This window comes from Stegostoma tigrinum, chromosome 4 (assembly GCF_030684315.1).
Source record: "Stegostoma tigrinum isolate sSteTig4 chromosome 4, sSteTig4.hap1, whole genome shotgun sequence".
Classification (NCBI taxonomy): Eukaryota; Metazoa; Chordata; class Chondrichthyes; order Orectolobiformes; family Stegostomatidae; genus Stegostoma; species Stegostoma tigrinum.
In genome coordinates this window covers 71,739,895-71,757,736 of record NC_081357.1, presented here as the reverse complement: position 1 = coordinate 71,757,736, position 17,842 = coordinate 71,739,895, and the positions used below count along the sequence as shown (strand labels likewise).

The following is a 17,842-nucleotide window of genomic DNA, read 5'->3' as shown; positions in this document are numbered from 1 at the left end:
GGCAGAGACAGGTTGGACTGGTTTTGGAATGCAGTGGGTGGGGGGGAAGAGCTGGGCTGGTTGTCTGTTGCAGTGGGGGGAGGGGACGAACTGGGCTGGTTTAGGGATGCAGTAGGGGAAGGGGAGATTTTGAAACTGGTGAAGTCCACATTGATACCATTAGGCTGCAGGGTTCCCAGGCGGAATATGAGTTGCTGTTCCTTCAACCTTCGGGTGGCATCATTGTGGCGGTGCAGGAGGCCCATGATGGACATGTCATCTAGAGAATGAGAGGGGGAGTGGAAATGGAAATGCCAACTCTCCGACACCACCTCCTACCACCCCCTCGATCATGGCCCCACACCCGAGCACCAAACCATCATCTCCAACACCATTCACGACCTCATCACCTCAGGGGACCTCCCACCCACAGCCTCCAACCTCATTGTTCCCCAACCCCGCACGGCCCGTTTCTATCTCCTTCCCAAAATCCACAAACCTGCGTGCCCTGGTCGACCCATCGTCTCAGCCTGCTCCTGCCCCACCGAACTCATCTCCACCTATCTGGACTCCATTTTCTCCCCTTTGGTCCAGGAACTCCCCACCTACGTCCGTGACACCACCCACGCCCTCCACCTCCTCCAGGACTTCCAATTCCCTGGCCCCCAAAACCTCATATTCACCATGGACGTCCAGTCCCTATACACCTGCATTCCGCATGCAGATGGCCTCAAGGCCCTCCGCTTCTTCCTGTCCCGCAGGCCCGACCAGTCCCCCTCCACCGACACTCTCATCCGCCTAGCTGAACTCGTCCTCACACTCAACAACTTCTCTTTTGACTCCTCCCACTTCCTACAGGCTAACGGGATGGCCATGGGCACCCGCATGGGCCCCAGCTATGCCTGCCTCTTTGTAGGTTATGTGGAACAGTCCCTCTTCCGCACCTACACAGGCCCCAAAGCCCACCTCTTCCTCCGGTACATTGATGACTGTCTCGGCGCCGCCTCTTGCTCCACAGAGGAGCTCGAACAGTTCATCCACTTCACCAACACCTTCCACCCCAACCTTCAGTTCACCTGGGCCATCTCCAGCACATCCCTCACCTTCCTGGACCTCTCAGTCTCCATCTCAGGCAACCAGCTTGTAACTGATGTCCATTTCAAGCCCACCGACTCCCACAGCTACTTAGAATACACCTCCTCCCACCCACCCTCCTGCAAAAATTCCATTCCCTATTCCCAATTCCTCCGACTCCGCCGCATCTGCTCCCACGATAAGACATTCCACTCCCGCACATCCCAGATGTCCAAGTTCTTCAAGGACCGCAACTTTCCCCCCACAGTGATCGAGAACGCCCTTGACCGCGTCTCCCGTATTTCCCGCAACACATCCCTCACACCCCGCCCCCGCCCCAACCGCCCTAAGAGGATCCCCCTCGTTCTCACACACCACCCTACCAACCTCCGGATACAACGCATCATCCTCCGACACTTCCGCCATTTACAATCCGACCCCACCACCCAAGACATTTTTCCATCCCCCACCCCTGTCTGCTTTCCGGAGAGACCACTCTCTCCGTGACTCCCTTGTTCGCTCCATACTGCCCTCCAAGCCCACCACACCCGGCACCTTCCCCTGCAACCGCAGGAAATGCTAAACTTGCCCCCACACCTCCTCCCTCACCCCTCTCTTTTTCACATCAAGGTCAGAAATCACATGACACCAGGTTATAGTCCCAACAGGTTTATTTGGGACTAAGATGACATTCCACATTAAGCAGAGGTTCACCTGCACATCTGCCAATGTGGTATACTGCATCCACTGTACCCGGTGTGGCTTCCTCTACATTGGGGAAACCAAGCGGAGGCTTGGAGACCGCTTTGCAGAACACCTCCGCTCAGTTCGCAACAAACAACTGCACCTCCCAGTCGCAAACCATTTCCACTCCCCCTCCCATTCTCTAGATGACATGTCCATCATGGGCCTCCTGCACTGCCACAATGATGCCACCCGAAGGTTGCAGGAACAGCAACTCATATTCTGCCTGGGAACCCTGCAGCCTAATGGTATCAATGTGGACTTCACCAGTTTCAAAATCTCCACTTCCCCTCCTGCATCCCTAAACCAGCCCAGTTTGTCCCCTCCCCCCACTGCACCACACAACCAGCCCAGCTCTTCCCCCCCACCCACTGCATCCCAAAACCAGTCCAACCTGTCTCTGCCACCCTAACCGGTTCTTCCTCTCACCCATCCCTTCCTCCCACCCCAAGCCGCACCCCCATCTACCTACTAACCTCATCCCACCTCCTTGACCTGTCCGTCTTCCCTGGACTGACCTATCCCCTCCCTACCTCCCCACCTATACTCTCTCCACCTATCTTCTTTACTCTCCATCTTCGGTCTGCCTCCCCCTCTCTCCCTATTTATTCCAGTTCCCTCCCCCCATCCCCCTACCTGATGAAGGGTCTAGGCCCGAAACGTCAGCTTTTGTGCTCCTGAGATGCTGCTTGGCCTGCTGTGTTCATCCAGCCTCACATTTTATTATCTTGGTTTCAAATAAACCTGTTGGGACTATAACCTGGTGTCATGTGATTTCTGACCTTGATGTGAAATATTCATTTAATATCTCTTCCATCTTCTGAGATTCAACACAAAGACAACCTCACTGATTTTTAAGGAGTCCTAACTCTCTCTCTAGTTGCTGTCTTGCTCTTAATATACTTGTAGAATCTCTTTGGATTATCTTTACTGTGTTCGGCCAAGGCTCTCACATATCCCTTCCTTGCCCTCCTGATTTCTTTCTTATCAATACCCTTGCACTCTTCATACTCTTCAAGAGATTTAGTTGATTCCAGTTATCTGAATCAAATATATGCTTCCTTTTTATTCAACTAGAACCTCAATTTTTTTGTTCATCCATTGTTCCTTAATCTTATCAGCCTTGCCTTTCACTCTCACAGAAACATGATGCCTCTAAACTCACGTTATCACACTTTTCAAAGCCTCCCACTTGTCAGTTGTCCCTTTACCTGCAAACAACCTACTCTAATCAACATCTGAAAGTTCTTCTTCCATACCTTTATAATTTGCCTGACTCCAATTAACATTTTTAACTTTTATGGAAAACTTAATTCTTAAATAGTTATGCAAAAAGATAATGGTATTATGACCATTAGTCACAAAGCATTCCCCTATTATCATTTCAGTCACTTGCCTGCCAAACAAGGTCAAACTCTGCTCATTGTCTGGTAGGCACATTTAATTATTGGTCAAGAAAATTTTCTTGAACACATTTAACAAGTTCTTCACCATCCAAATCTTTAACACCATGGCAGTCCCAGTCATTGTTTGGAAAATTACAACCTGATTATTCTTAATTATACTTGAGATGTCTCTACAAATTTGCTTCTCAATTTCCCTCTGATTTTTGGGGGGACCTAGAGTACGATTCCATCAAGGTGATCATCCCTTTCTTATTTCTAATTTCAACCCATATATTTTCACTCATGATTCCTTTGAAATATCGTCTCTAATTACAGTATTAATGTATGTCATAATAAAAATGCACTCCCCTGCTCTCTTCCCTCTCCTTCCATTATTCCTATTATATAAATGGTTTGGACAAAGGGATGGCAGCAGCTACATTTTCTGATGACACTAAGATAAACAGGGAGCTTTTCTTTAAAATACATTCACAGGATGTCGGGATCATTGGCCAAGCCAACATTTATCACCCATCTCTAAATGTAGTTAAGTGTCAACCACATTGCTGTGGGTCTGGAGTGAGACGCAGGCCAGCACATTCTCTCCTAAAGGACATTAGTGTACCAGATACCTGACAATCAACAATGGATTCATGGTCATCATTATTCTAACTAATTCCAGATAGTCATTGAATTCAAATTCTACCATCTGTCACAGCAGAATTCAAATCCAGGTCTCCAGAACATTACCAGGGTATCTAGATTATTAGTCTCGTGGGCAGTGCCACTGAGTCCTCAGCTTCCCTTAGTGAGTTGTGAAGAAGGCACAAGGAGTCTACATAAGGATGCAAATAGTTTGAGTGAGTGGACAAAGATCTGGCAATGAGACGATAATGTGGGAAAGGATGAAATTATCCATTTTGCCAGAAAGAATAATAAAGCATTCTATCTAAATGGTGAAAGGTTACAGAGCTCTAAGATGCAGAGAGATCTGGATGTCCTCGTGCATGCATCACAGAAAGCTGCTATGCAGCTAAGGTAAGTACTCAGGAAAGCCAATGGAATTTTATTGCAAGCAGAATTGACTGCAAGAGTTGGAGGGGGGGGGGTTACACCTCAGTTATACAGCTCTTGGTGAGATTCTGTCTGGAGTACTTTGTACTATATGCATCACTGTACTTATAAAACGATACCAATACACTGGAAATAATTCAGAGAAAGTTTGAAGACTAATACTTGTAGCGAATAGATTACTAGGCCTGTATCTTCTGGAGTTTAGAAGAGTTAGAGGTGACTTTATTGAAACATACAAGATCTTGAGGGAGCTTGACCAGGTGTGTACTGAAAGGATGTTTCCTCCTGTTACAGAATCTAGACGTAGGGGTCATAGTTTAAAAAAGGGGTTGCCCATTTAAAACAGAGATGAGAAAACATACTCCCCTTCTCAGAGGGCTGAATGTCTTTGGAATTCCCTCCTTCAAAAGGCATTGGATGCACAATCTTTAAATATTTTTAAGGCAGAGATGAATAGATTCTGGATTACAAAAAGGGATTATCAGGGATATACAGGAATGTAGTGTTGAGGTTAGGCTTGGGTCAGCCATGGTCTAATTGAATGACAGAGCAGCCAAGTGGCCTACTCTTGTTCAATGATCTGATGTCTGCAATTCAGTGACGGTCTGCGAAAGTCCTGTAGTGCACCTATAAACTCTCAGAAAATTTGAACAAGGAGAACATTAACAATTGATAATAAGGGTGCTGACGACATCCCTTCTCAGCAGAAGTCACCTGGTGAGTTACCAACCAGGAATACACAGAAAAAAGATGCAGTAATAAGCTGACGACAACACTAATGTGTGTGTATGTTAGTTATCAGTCTGACAAATTAATGTTAGGACCAGGCATTCAAACATCCTTACACTGCTGGTGAAACAAAGTGGAAAGAAATAGGGTGGTACAGTGGCTCAATGATTCAGCACTGCTGCCTCATAGTCACAGGGGCCAAGGTTCAATTCCAGACTTGGGTGACTACCTATTTGGAGTTTGCACATCTCCCAGTGTATGCACGGGTTTCCTCCGACAATCCGAAGGTGTGCAGGTTACTGTGGATTGGCCAAGCTAAACTGGCCATAGTGTCAAGGGATATACATGCTCGGTAGATTAGCCACGGGCATGCAGGGATAGGGTTTGGGGTGGGTCTGGGTAGGATGCTCTTGGGAGGGGTGGTGAGGACTTGATGGGCCCAATGGCCTGCTTTCACACTGTAAGGATTCTATTCTATGGACAAATTGATGTGCATTCAATTGAATGTGGTCGATACGTTGTCTATCAAGCTCACTGTTTATCACAGATGATGATGAGTTTCTTGAGTGATGCAGATATAACAGTCATGAGGACACTTTTCCATTACATTCTTGACTTCTGCCTTACAGATGACAGACATGCATTGAGGAAGCAGGAAGGGAGTTCTTTGCTACAGAATTCTTAGCCTCTGAGCTTTTTTTAAACAGACACAGTATTGATATAGAATTATATTGCAGAAAAGAGGCTCCCTGGCCTAATGACGGATCTACACTAATCTCACTTTCCAATCCATATCATTTCAAGTCCTCATCAGCATGAGGTTTCCTGCCTCTACTCCCTCCTAGGCACCGCATTCCAAATTCCCAACCTCTGGATGATGGCTAATTGTGTTCAACTTCTAGTCAATGGTAACCCTCAGGATGTTGATGGTGATGGATTCAGCAATGGTATTGCCATTGACTATCTAGGGAAATTGTTATTTTCTCTCTTGTTGAAAATTATCACTGCCTGGCATTTTAAGACATGAATGTTACTTGCCACTAAACAGCACAAGCCTGTATTTTGGGTCAGAGATAGGAACTGCAGATGCTGGAGAATCTGAGATAACAAGGTGTAGAGCTGGATGAACACAGCAGGCCAAGCAGCATCAGAGGAGCAGGAAGGGCTGACATTTCGGGGCTAGACCCTTCTTCAGAAAAACATGAAGAAGGGTCTAGCCCCGAAATGTCAGCCCTTCCTGCTCCTCTAATGCTGCTTGGCCTGCTGTGTTTATCAGCTCTATAGTTCGTTATCTAAGCCTGTATTTTATCCAGGTCTTGATCATATGAACTTGAGCTGTTTCAATATCCGAGGTGCAAATGGTGTTGAACACTATGCACTCACCACTGAACAACCTCAGATCTGACCTTATGATCTAGTGAGGGTCATTGATGAACCAGCTGAAGATGGTTGGGTTGAGAACTCTTCCCAAGGAACTGCTGCAATGATGCCACAGGGCTGAATGATTTAATTGAAACATCCATAATCATCTTCCTTCATGCCAGGTGAGACACCAACTCATGGACAGCTTTCCTTCCGATTCCAATTGACTCCAGTTTTGTTAAGGCTCATTGATGTCACACTTTCTCAAAAGCTGCTCAATGTCAGGGGCAGTCACACTTCCTCGCTTCTGGCTTTCAACAGTGGCTATAACAAAGTCAGACCTTTCCAGAACCCAAACTGAGTGTTAGTGAGCAGTCTATTTCTTTGCAAGTGTTACTTGATTGCACCATCAACTTTGATCACTTTGCAGATGATCGAGAGTAAATGGATAGGGGGCTAACTGGCTGAGTTTATTTGTCCTGCTTTATGTGCACAGGAGAAACTGAGTAATTTTTGACTTTGTCAGGTAAATGCCAGTGTTGTAGCTACTATGGAACAGCTTGGCTTGGGGAACAGCTCATTCTGGAGCACAAGTCTTCAGAATTATTGTCAGAGCCTACAGCCTTCAGCCATTTCTTGATATCACGTGGAATAAATTGAACTGGCTGAAGCCTGGCATCTGTGATGGTTGGAATCTCAGAGGAGACTGAGTCATCCACTTATCACCGGTTTTGACACTTCATATTAGGTAACAAACAAATGGAAGCGTAGAAAATAATCAAGGATTCAAAAAGATATCAACAGAATAATTTTCTCTGGTAGAAGAATCCAAAATAAGGTTGCAAAATCTTATACTCTGATCGAGGCCATTTTAAAAGGAAATTAGTAAGTGCTTATTTCACACAAACGGCAGTGGAAATCTGGAACTCTATCCTCCAAAAGGTTGTGGGTCCTGCATCATAGAATCCCTACAGTGTGGAAACAGGCCCTTTGGCCCAACAAGTCCACACCAAACCTCAAGAGCATCCCGCCCAGGCCCATCCCCCTATAACCCACCTAATTGACACTTCCCTGAACACTACAGGCAATTTAGCATGGCCAATCCACCTAGCCTGCACATCTTTGGATTGAGAGGGGAAACTGGAACATCCCCACACAGACACAGGGAGAATGTGCAAACTCCACACAGACAGTCGCCCGAGACTGGAATCAAACCCAGGTCCCTGGCACTGTGAGGCAGCACTGCTAACCACTGAGCCACCAGGCCACCCTGTTGATCAATTGAAGTTTTCATGAGGCTACAGATTTTTGAAAAGAAAAGTATGGCTCTTAACAAACATACAGCAAATACAGCTAAATTGAATTGATATACAGATCAACTCTTTGCTCCTTCGTGGATATTTTACTCATTCAGGATGCTAGTCCACCTCTTTCCTCACTATCTCCATTCCCTCCTTCAGAAAAATCTTTCAGTGTTAGCATTAACCCAGGTGGCAGCAATTTCAACTCTTTATTGGAAGGTTGCCATTTTAGTCCTACTCCAGACACTTGAACACAAAAAATTAGACAAATATAATATCATCAGATTTATTCCAGCTTCAGAAAAAGGACAAATCAAATGAGAAAATATTAAATTAGAGGAGGTTGGATGGGTTGGAATCAATGATTGGGTCCACACCAGTTAAGCAGGGGGTATTGGTGAAATAAATTGAAAGCTTTTTGTATTAAAAAATGATATTTAATTAGTTGACAGCTCTGAATAAAGAAAAGTCATCCTGTTAGAACAGCGTCATGCGCAAACTAACAGTGGAAACTTTAGAGACTCTGACTATAACCTTGCTGAATAAAAGGACAAGGATAAACCTGACAATTACAGACTCATCAGCTCAATGTTGGTGGTAGGAAAAGTTTCACAGATTTTAATCCCGAAAGAAATCACTTTGAAAATTTGGGTCAATAAATGAAAGCCAGCATGCAAGTTTTAAATCTAAATCATATTTTATGAACTTGATGGAGTGCTTAAATAAAAACGATGAGTAAGGTAGGTAAGGGTTACATGGCTGATATTCAGTTTCTAAAGGCATTTGACAAAGTACTAGACAATAAACTTGTTAGTAAAATTGAAACTCTTAGGATTAAAGAGTCAATGACGGCATGCGCAAAAAATAACTAAAAGACAGAAATGAGTAATGAGGTGTTATTCTTCTGGAGGGAGGTATTCAGGAGCATCTCGGAGAGAGGTATTGGGACCACTGTTCTTCTCGACACATACAAATGACGTGGGCTTGGAATTAAAGGGGAAAAATTCAAAGTTTGTCGATGGCATAAACATTAGAAATGTAAAACATTAAGGGCATAGCGACAAACTCGAGCAGGACACTGGTAAAATGGGTAGGCACATGGCAAATGCAATTCAACACAAAGTGTGATGTTATTCAGTTCGGGAAGAACAGGCAAAGTAAACAAAATAATATAAAGAATGAGGGTTGTAGGAAGGCAGAGAATTTGAAGTGCACATGCACAAGTTTATGGGATGACAGGACAAGTGAACAATAATGTCATAAAAATAATCATTTATAAATAATAATCAAGAATTACAAACTAAAGAAACTGTGTTATAGTTGTAGAAAAGAGTGCTTAGATCCCAGCTGAAGTATTTTGGCCAATTCTGATCACTAAACTTTAGGAAAGATTTTAAGAACAATGAGCTGACGCAGAGGAGAATTACCAGCTTGGTAACAACAATGAAGAGCTTCAGCTACACAGCAAAACCAGAGAAACTCCTAGGAGAGAGAAAGCCAAAGGCAAAAAGGGTTGGTAACCTAACTGTACTGATTTAGTATAATTGGTAAAAGAAGCAGAGATTTAAAGATGAAAACCTAAGATTATGCAGCATAACTTTTAACATAATTTGACAACTAGTTACAGATGACAGAAGTGAAGTATGGGGAAGGAATAGTGCATCGAGACTAATTGGACAAATAGCCCTTTCAAATTGCCTACATCATTCTGAAATGCCGAAATCTTAAAACATTGGTTCTCTAAATTAAGGTTCTCTTTGCAATATCTTCTTAAATAAGAAAAAAAAGATCCAGCGTGCAACTGTTTATTTACGTAAATAAGGTTGATAACATTTTGTAACTGACAGAACAGAAGATGTACTCTAGCATCATTCAGCACATAATGGGAAATTTCAATCCTCAAATGGAGCATGTCTCAATTAAAGTTGTACTGGCATGAGAGGGGTTTACACTCAGTTGTCCAAAATATGAATAGGAATGTATCACCTCAGCATTGCAGCTACAGGCTGTCAAAATATTACAGCTTTGAATAAACAGAGGTTTGTTGGCTGAATGATGGTTTCTTTATAAATCCAGCACTCTAGTTCTCTACTGTAAAATTTTGTCACACAGCTTTAATTGGTGTTTGGTTCTCAGTGGTCATAAAATGAGGAACAGAAAATTAATATTTTCCATAAAAATTTGCAATGGATTGGAGAGCTGTTTTTAGTAAGTTTTGTGATTTTAGAGTTTTTAAAAAAATATATGATAAGGTTAATTGCAAATTCCATTGTAGAGAAGTAGTTGTTATCTAGGGAACGTACACAAGACATTAAAAAAAATTCTTATCTGGAAGCTGATAGTCAAAGTGAGGCATTCCATTTTTAATACCTAGCAAATTACACACTCCCTCTAAAAATTAATTTTTAGGTGGATTGTTTGACTACTTGCAGTGGCAGTCAAATGGAATATAGGAAGTCTAGTTTCGTAGTGGGTGCCAGAGTTTGTTTTAAAGTACTTTATAAGTACTTGATGATGTTGTTGTCTGATCACTGGAAGTCTAATGTAAAGTGATGGGTGGTTTTGTGCATGTATTTGTTTAGCCTTTGGTTGCAGCTTCAAAGGACTTGAGGTTAAATTCCTCCAAAAGCAGAGTCTCACACAAATCCGAATTCAATTGTCAAATATTTTCCTTAGTATGATGTGAATGGCTGATAGTTAAGGAAAGATTGTCCTTTTGATAGTTCTATGACTGTTTTATAGCATTTTAAAGTTGGCTACTAGTTAGGAATTATGTCGCACAGTAGTATGTATTGAATCGGGAGAACTGAAGTTTATATTTTAACATATTAGAAAACAACAAATAATTTATGATGCCAACAGTTGGAATTTAGCTTTGACTGCTTTAACTTAGAGCATACTCATTTCACTAAGTCCTGAAGTCTGTAAAATGACTATGGTTTATTCATTGCAAATTAAAAAGATCAAGATTTAGAAACTTGGTAACATCTGCCTTGGCATTATTAACCATATTATATGCATTCTATAAATGGGGAAACATTCCTACCTTCCTGATAATTAGCATTATCGTAGTGTATCTCCATCATTACATAAACTGGATCAGTTGATGTTCCAAGTGAAAGTCCAACATTGGGAGGATAGGAAAATCCCTGCAATAATTATATGAAAAACAATTGTAAAATAGTTGTTCATGTTGGTAATATGCTTGTATGTAAAACTGAAGAAAGTATTTTCTAAAACCCAGCATTCAGAATACCATCATATTTACAAATATGCATAATGATTTGAGAAAACTTTCAGGAATTTCAGGAATACAGTCTAAATAATAATTTCTGCAGTTCTGTAAAATTCCTAACAGCCAAAATGAAATATTGGAATGGAGGTGAAAGCAAGTATTGGAATGAATGAAGGAAAGAAAGGAATGAAATAAAGTGGAATGAGAGAATTAAGTAATAGATACCCCAGTTTAGGCCTGTAATCTCACTACTGATGTTTGCACTTTAGATGCATGTGTACTTTAACACTTTATGAACACTGATAAAACAATAAGATGAAAAATGATAATAAATAAATTACATTATGTCTTTGATGATTGCATGTGTTTTACTCTTTATTGGTTCTTACTGTAAATATTCTGTAACTGAGTGAAGTACTGTGGAATTTCTTGGTATGGATATGAAAGTTTTCAGCATGAATAATAAAAATAACTGCTCTATGTCAGTAGAGGGAAGTCCTGTTTCCACATTGTAGGGACTCTATGATTCCAACTAATAATGATCAACCTCCAACATGGTATGCCATGTCATGGTTAATTGTAAATCATAATGAAGTGCTCTTTAGATGTAGGATTGAGAGGTACAAGAAGTCTTATTGTGTGTCCAAACATCTTTAATAATGAATCTCATGAAGTCAAAGTGGTATTCATAATTGTTGAGCAAAAAAAAATCTAACTTTGTTCTCATGTCTCTTGAATCAATGAAATAATTCTAGTCTTTGTGGAAAGAGAAGGATTATACAAATTTGTACCGAATGGTGGTACATGATTAGTAATTAAATATACATTAGAGGAATGAAAGGTATATAAGGTTTTACGACGAAAATTTTCGTATACAGCTAAAATGATGTCACCATAGCGATTCTATGAGATAACATTGTTCAAGGACGAAGTAAAGAAACACAGGGAAAGATTTTGCTTTATCTTTGTTCAATTGAAAACCATTCCAAGAAATACTAAGCTTGCAGAATAAACAGAAATGTTCATGAAATTACAATGTGTAGTAAAAATAAACAATTTATCTGTATTTATGATATTTTAATACTCAGAAACATGTCAATTATTCACTCACACAAGACAATGTAGATGCACGGACAGTGTTAAACAAATATATAGTTGAAGTATGCTAAACTGAAGGATTTGTAATTAGAATTAAATAAATGAGCTTAGCACAGCAGTAAGGACCTACCTTTCCTCCAATTGCCCATGCTAAAATAATACTTTCACAGTTAAAAAAGTCATCTGGCATATTGGAATTGTAACATTCATGTCCAAAGCTGAGGGCCGTATCATTCAGGATAGAGTGACATTGATAAAGAAGAATGTGATGCACCAAATGTTCATGACCTTTCTGAATAATTGGTTCAACCTGTGTAAAAAAAAAGACAGAATATGCAGATTTCTAATGTTTCATAATTGCAAACTCCCTTTCCCATGGGTATTTCATTAGGTAATCGCTTAATTCTCAGCACTACTGATACTTTCATGGTTTCTTTTTGGTCTGGCAATATTCAAGTTTGAATTAGTTTATCACAGGGGAGTCAGGTATGTTAACATTGATACTCTTGTTCACCTTATGTTACAGTTAGTTATGTGAAAAAGTCCAAATGTGATAACATTTCCCAAACCACAATGGTAGAGGGTGTAGGCATCAACTCAGTTTAAACAATCCTATTCAAGGGCTTGAAGTTGGGAGTGAAAAGCTTGAATATGATCAGATTTAGCATTAACTGGTGGAATTTTAGCATATTTACTAATAGGTACCTTATTTAATGTTTTCTGGAGTTCCTGATTATACAAACTGTCAGAAATTACAAATGTAGGGCAGCACGGTGGCAATGGTTAGCACTGCAGCCTCAGAGCACCAGCGACCCGGGTTCAATTGCAGCCGCGGGTAACTGTCTGTGTGGAGTTTGCACCTTTCAGCAAGGCGTTCGATAAGGTTCCCCATTTCAGCAAGACGTTCGATAAGGTTCCCCAATTTCAGCAAGGCATTCGATAAGGTTCCCCACAATAGGCTATTGTACAAAATCCGGAGGAATGGAATTGTGGGAGATATAGCAGTTTGGATCGGAAATTGGCTTGCTGAAAGAAGACAGAGGGTGGTAGTTGATGGGAAATGTTCATCCTGGAGACCAGTTACTAGTGGTCTACCGCAAGGGTCGGTATTGGGTCCACTGCTGTTTGTCATTTTTATAAATGACCTGGATGAGGGCGTAGAAGGATGGGTTAGTAAATTTGCAGATGACACTAAGATCGGTGGAGTTGTGGATAGTGACGAAGGATGCTGTAGGTTGCAGAGAGACATAGATAAGCTGCAGAGCTGGGCTGAGAGGTGGCAAATGGAGTTTAATGCAGACAAGTGTGAGGTGATGCACTTTGGTAGGAGTAACCGGAAGGCAAAGTACTGGGTTAATGGTAAGATTCTTAGCAGTGTAGATAAACAGAGAGATGTCAGTATCCATGTACACAGATCCTTGGAAGTTGCCACCCAGGTTGACAGGGCTGTTAAGAAGGCATACAGTGTTTTAGCTTTTATTAATAGAGGGATCGAGTTCTGGAACCAAGAGGTTATGGTGAAGCTATACAAAACTCTGGTGCGGCGGCACTTGGAGTATTGTGTACAGTTCTGGTCACCACATTATAAGAAGGATGTGGAAGCTTCGGAAAGGGCGCAGAGGAGATTTACTAGGAATGTTGCCTGGTATGGAGGGAAGGTCTTACGAGGAAAGGCTGAGGGACTTGAGGCTGTTTTCATTAGAGAGAAGAAGGTTGAGAGGTGACTTAATTGAAACATATAAAATAATCAGAGAGTTAGATAGGGTGGATAGGGAGAGGCTTTTTCCTAGGATGGTGACGGCGAGCACGAGGGGGCATAGCTTTAAATTGAGGGGTGAAAGATATAGGACAGATGTCAGAGGTAGTTTCTTTACTCAGAGAGTAGTAAGGGAATGGAACGCTTTGCCTGCAACGGTAGTAGATTCGCCAACTTTGGGTACATTTAAGTCGTCATTGGACAAGCATATGGACGTACATGGAATAGTGTAGGTTAGATGGGCTTGAGATCGGCACAACATCGAGGGCCGAAGGGCCTGTACTGTGCTGTAATGTTCTATGTTCTATGTTCTATTCTCCCCGTGTCTGCGTGGGTTTCCTCCGGGTGCTTCGGTTTCCTCTCACAGTCCAAAGATGTGCAGGTTAGGTGGATCGGCCATGCTAAATTGCTCATAGTGTTCAGGGGTGTGTGGGTTATAGGGGGATGGGTCTGGGTGGGATGCTTCAAATGGCAGTGTGGGCTTGTTGGGCTGAAGGGCCTGTTTCCACACTGTAGGGAATCTAATCTAATCTAGAAAAAAATTAATTATATCAAACACAATCTTGTAGTGCCTGAAATCTAAAATAACAACACAGAATTTGGCTGCTGTGTTCTTCTAGCCCCATGCTGTGTTATCTCTGTCTCCAGCATCGGCAGTTCTGACTATGTCTGAAAGAATCCGATTTTGTTAGTATCTTAAAAATGAAGCCTTGATGAGGGAATGGAAACTTTTTCTTATTCAGCCAGATGAAAAGTGGGCGGAAGTTCATTAAGTGATATTACTGATGTGTTAGAATCATAGAATTCCAACAGTGTGAAACGTAAGAACATAAGAGCTCGGAGCAGGAGTAGGCCGTCCGGCCCTTTGAGCCTGCTCTGCTATTCAATAAGATCATGGCTGATCTTTTCATGGACTCAGATCTACTTACCCGTGCTCTCACCATATCCCTTAATTTCTTTATTGTTCAAAAAAAATCTACCTTAGCTTTAAAAACATTTACTGAAGTAGCGTCAATTACTTCACTGGGCAAGGAATTCCATAGATTAACAACCCTCTGGGTGAAGAAGTTCCTTCTCAATTCAGTCCTCTTGTCCTAGCTTCACTTGCCAATGGAATCATCCTCTCTGCTTTTGTCTTATCTATTCCCTTCATAATTTTATATGTTTCCATAAGATTCCCCCTCAATCTTCTGAATCCCAATAAATATAATCCCAATCTACTCAGTCTCTCCTCATAAACCAACCCCCTCAACTCCGGAATCAACCTAGTGAACCCCTTCTGCACTCCCTCCAGTGCCAGTACATCCTTACTCAAGTATGGAGACCAAAACTGCACACAGTACTCCAGGTTTGGCCTCACCAGCACCTTGTATAGCTGCAACATAACCTGTCTGCTTTTAAACTCAATCCCTTTAGCAATGAAGGACAAAATTCCATTTGCCTTCCTAATTACTTGTTGTACCTGCAGACCAACCTTCTGTGATTCATGCACAATGACACCCAGGTCCCTCTGCATAGCAGCATGCCGCAACTTTTTACCATTCAAGTAATAACCCCTTTTACGATTACTCCTACCAAAACTTATGACTTCACATTTATTTACATTGTATTCCATCTGCCAGACCTTTGCCCACTCATTCAATATATCTGTGTTCCTCTGCAAAGTTTCACAGTCCTCTGCGTACTTTGCCCTGCCACTCATCTTAGTGTCATCTGCAAACTTTGACACTCTACATGTGGTCCCCAACTCCAAATCATGGAAGCAGGCCATTCGGCCCATTGAGTCCACACTGACTGTCCGAAGAGCATCCCACCCTACCTCTGCATTTCCCACTGTAGATACTGTGGACAGTTTAGCATAGCCAATCTACCTAACCCACACGTCTTTAGACTATGGGTGGAAACCGGAGCACCCAGAGGAAAACCATGCAGACATGGGCAGAATGTGCACACTCCATGCAGACAGTCGCCCGAGGGTGGAATTGAACCTGTGGCCTTGGCGCTGTGAGGCAACCATGCTAACCACTGAGCCACCGTACTGCCCCACCAAAGAAATTGTGACTTGCACGTCAGCCAGCTAGGAATCGAATGTTCAATCTCCTGATCCATAGTCAGGCACGTTATCCATTGCGCCACTGGCCCCACGTATGTTATAGAAAGAAAGTTCCGCGGAGCCCAGAAGGCAACAGTAGGAAGTCATTTGGGATTAATGAAAAAGCAAACCAAAATAGGAAATCATTTTTATTGGCCTAGACTGCATAGAGGTGTTTTTGAATTTTGCCAGACATGTCATACGTGTCAGGTAATAAGAAAACCTCAGGCAGTGATAAAACCAGAACCATTAATACTTATTCCAACATTTGAGGAACTTTTTACAAGAGCCTTAATTGGTTGTGTAAGACCCCTCCCAAAAACAAAAGGTGGGAATCAGTATTTGTGGACTATAATGGATGTGTCGATTAAATTTCCAGAGGCCATTCCATTAAGTAGTGTCACTGTTAAAAAGATTGTAGAAGTGTTCTTCAATTTTTTTTACTAAATAGGACTACTTAATTGAAACATATAAAATAATGAGAGGGTTAGATAGGGTGGATAGGGAGACCCTTTTTCCTAGGATGGTGATGGCGAGCATGAGGGGGCATAGCTTTAAATTGAAGGGTGAAAGATAGCGGACAGATGTCAGATGTAGTTTCTTTACTCAGAGAGTAGTAAGGGAATAGAACGCTTTGCCTGCAACGGTTGTAGATTCGCCAACTTTAGGTACGTTTAAGTCGTCATTGGATGAGCATATGGATGTACATGGAATAGTGTAGGTTAGATGGGCTTGAGATCGGTATGACAGGTTGGCACAACATTGAGGGCCGAAGGGCCTGTACTGTGCTGTGATGTTCTATGTTCTATGTTCTAATTCCAGAAAAACTTAGCATCTGTAGCGAAAAGATTAACCTTTGGAGTCCAACGACACTTGTTTTGAAACTAGAAATTAATCGTTAATGATTTTCATCAGTATTTTGTTAAGAAAAGCCCGTGTGTAGTCTGCAAAACAGAGTCTCAGGGTTTAAATGATATTTAAAATAGAATTATACATAGCACTTCCACAATCATGTTGTAATTTAATATTAGCAAATGTACTGTGACAGAATTTTCCCTCCTGAGGTGCAGAGAATGATGGCGAAGAAGATGAGTTAAATGAGCAAGTGTCCAAAAATCAGTTCTCGCTGTTGAGAAAAATTTGCTTAAGTAACGCTTCATGCTTTAAATGGTGACATTTACAACCTAGCCATCAGGTTCAAGAAGCATATTTCCATGTATTTGCAACTGTTTATTAGCTCAACTCACCAAATCAGCACTGCAATTCTAATTTTACTCTACATAGACACTCAATGGCACAAAAACTGGATACACATGGGAAGTCTGAGATAATAAGGTGTAGAGCTGGATGAACACAGCAGGCCAAGCAGCATCAGAAGAGCAGGAAAGCTGACATTTCGGGCCTAGACCCTTCTCCAGCATCTGCAGTTCCTACTGTCTCTCTATATATGGGAATTAACTGGTAACTTGTCCAATCAGCATCCATTGCAGCTCATAGTATGGTTGCAAGACCGTCTAGCATCTCTTTGCATGGTACTGCTTCTTCTGTGTATTTGCCTCCATGGTCAATGGCCACCCTCTTCTTGGACCTTTTAGCCAGACAACTTGGCATTGATACAGCTTCAAATCATGGCTTTGGAGTTTTAAGCCTCTACTTTGTGCCTAAGAGACAGCTCGGACTTTCATGCTTCTGGCAAGATGGATTGCATGAAGACATACTATGTATCTATACTGGACTTTAAGTTTGCTTTTCTTGCATAACAAGGAGTGGCAGTCGTAGTCAGGTTTCCACTCCACTCCTTTTTGTTTATTAAAGGCATGCGATTTGGAAATACTCAAATGTTATTGCACAGTTCTCATAATAGCTGGGACTGCATGAAAAGTGAGAGATGCAATTCACTGTTTGTTTTCTATGGAGACAGAGTTTGCAACGCTCTCTTTGAAGCCCTGCAATCTACACTTCGAGTAATCACACCAGCACATATTAAGCAATGATACTTAACTGCCTTCAATT

The 17,842-nt window shown here is 41.9% G+C and overlaps 1 protein-coding gene across 3 annotated transcripts in view; it reads right to left on the bottom strand.

The window, feature by feature from the left end:
• moxd1 (monooxygenase, DBH-like 1) overlaps positions 1 to 17,842 on the bottom strand; it is a 120,357-nt gene that overhangs the window by 50,310 nt on the left and 52,205 nt on the right. For all 3 annotated transcript variants that reach the window (XM_048531153.2, XM_048531154.2, XM_048531152.2), the window contains 2 exons: positions 12,112 to 12,291; positions 10,695 to 10,797 (listed from right to left, as the gene is read on the bottom strand). In XM_048531153.2, coding sequence (XP_048387110.2) covers positions 10,695 to 10,797; positions 12,112 to 12,291 — 283 coding nt within the window. The remainder of the gene's footprint in view (positions 1 to 10,694; positions 10,798 to 12,111; positions 12,292 to 17,842) is intronic.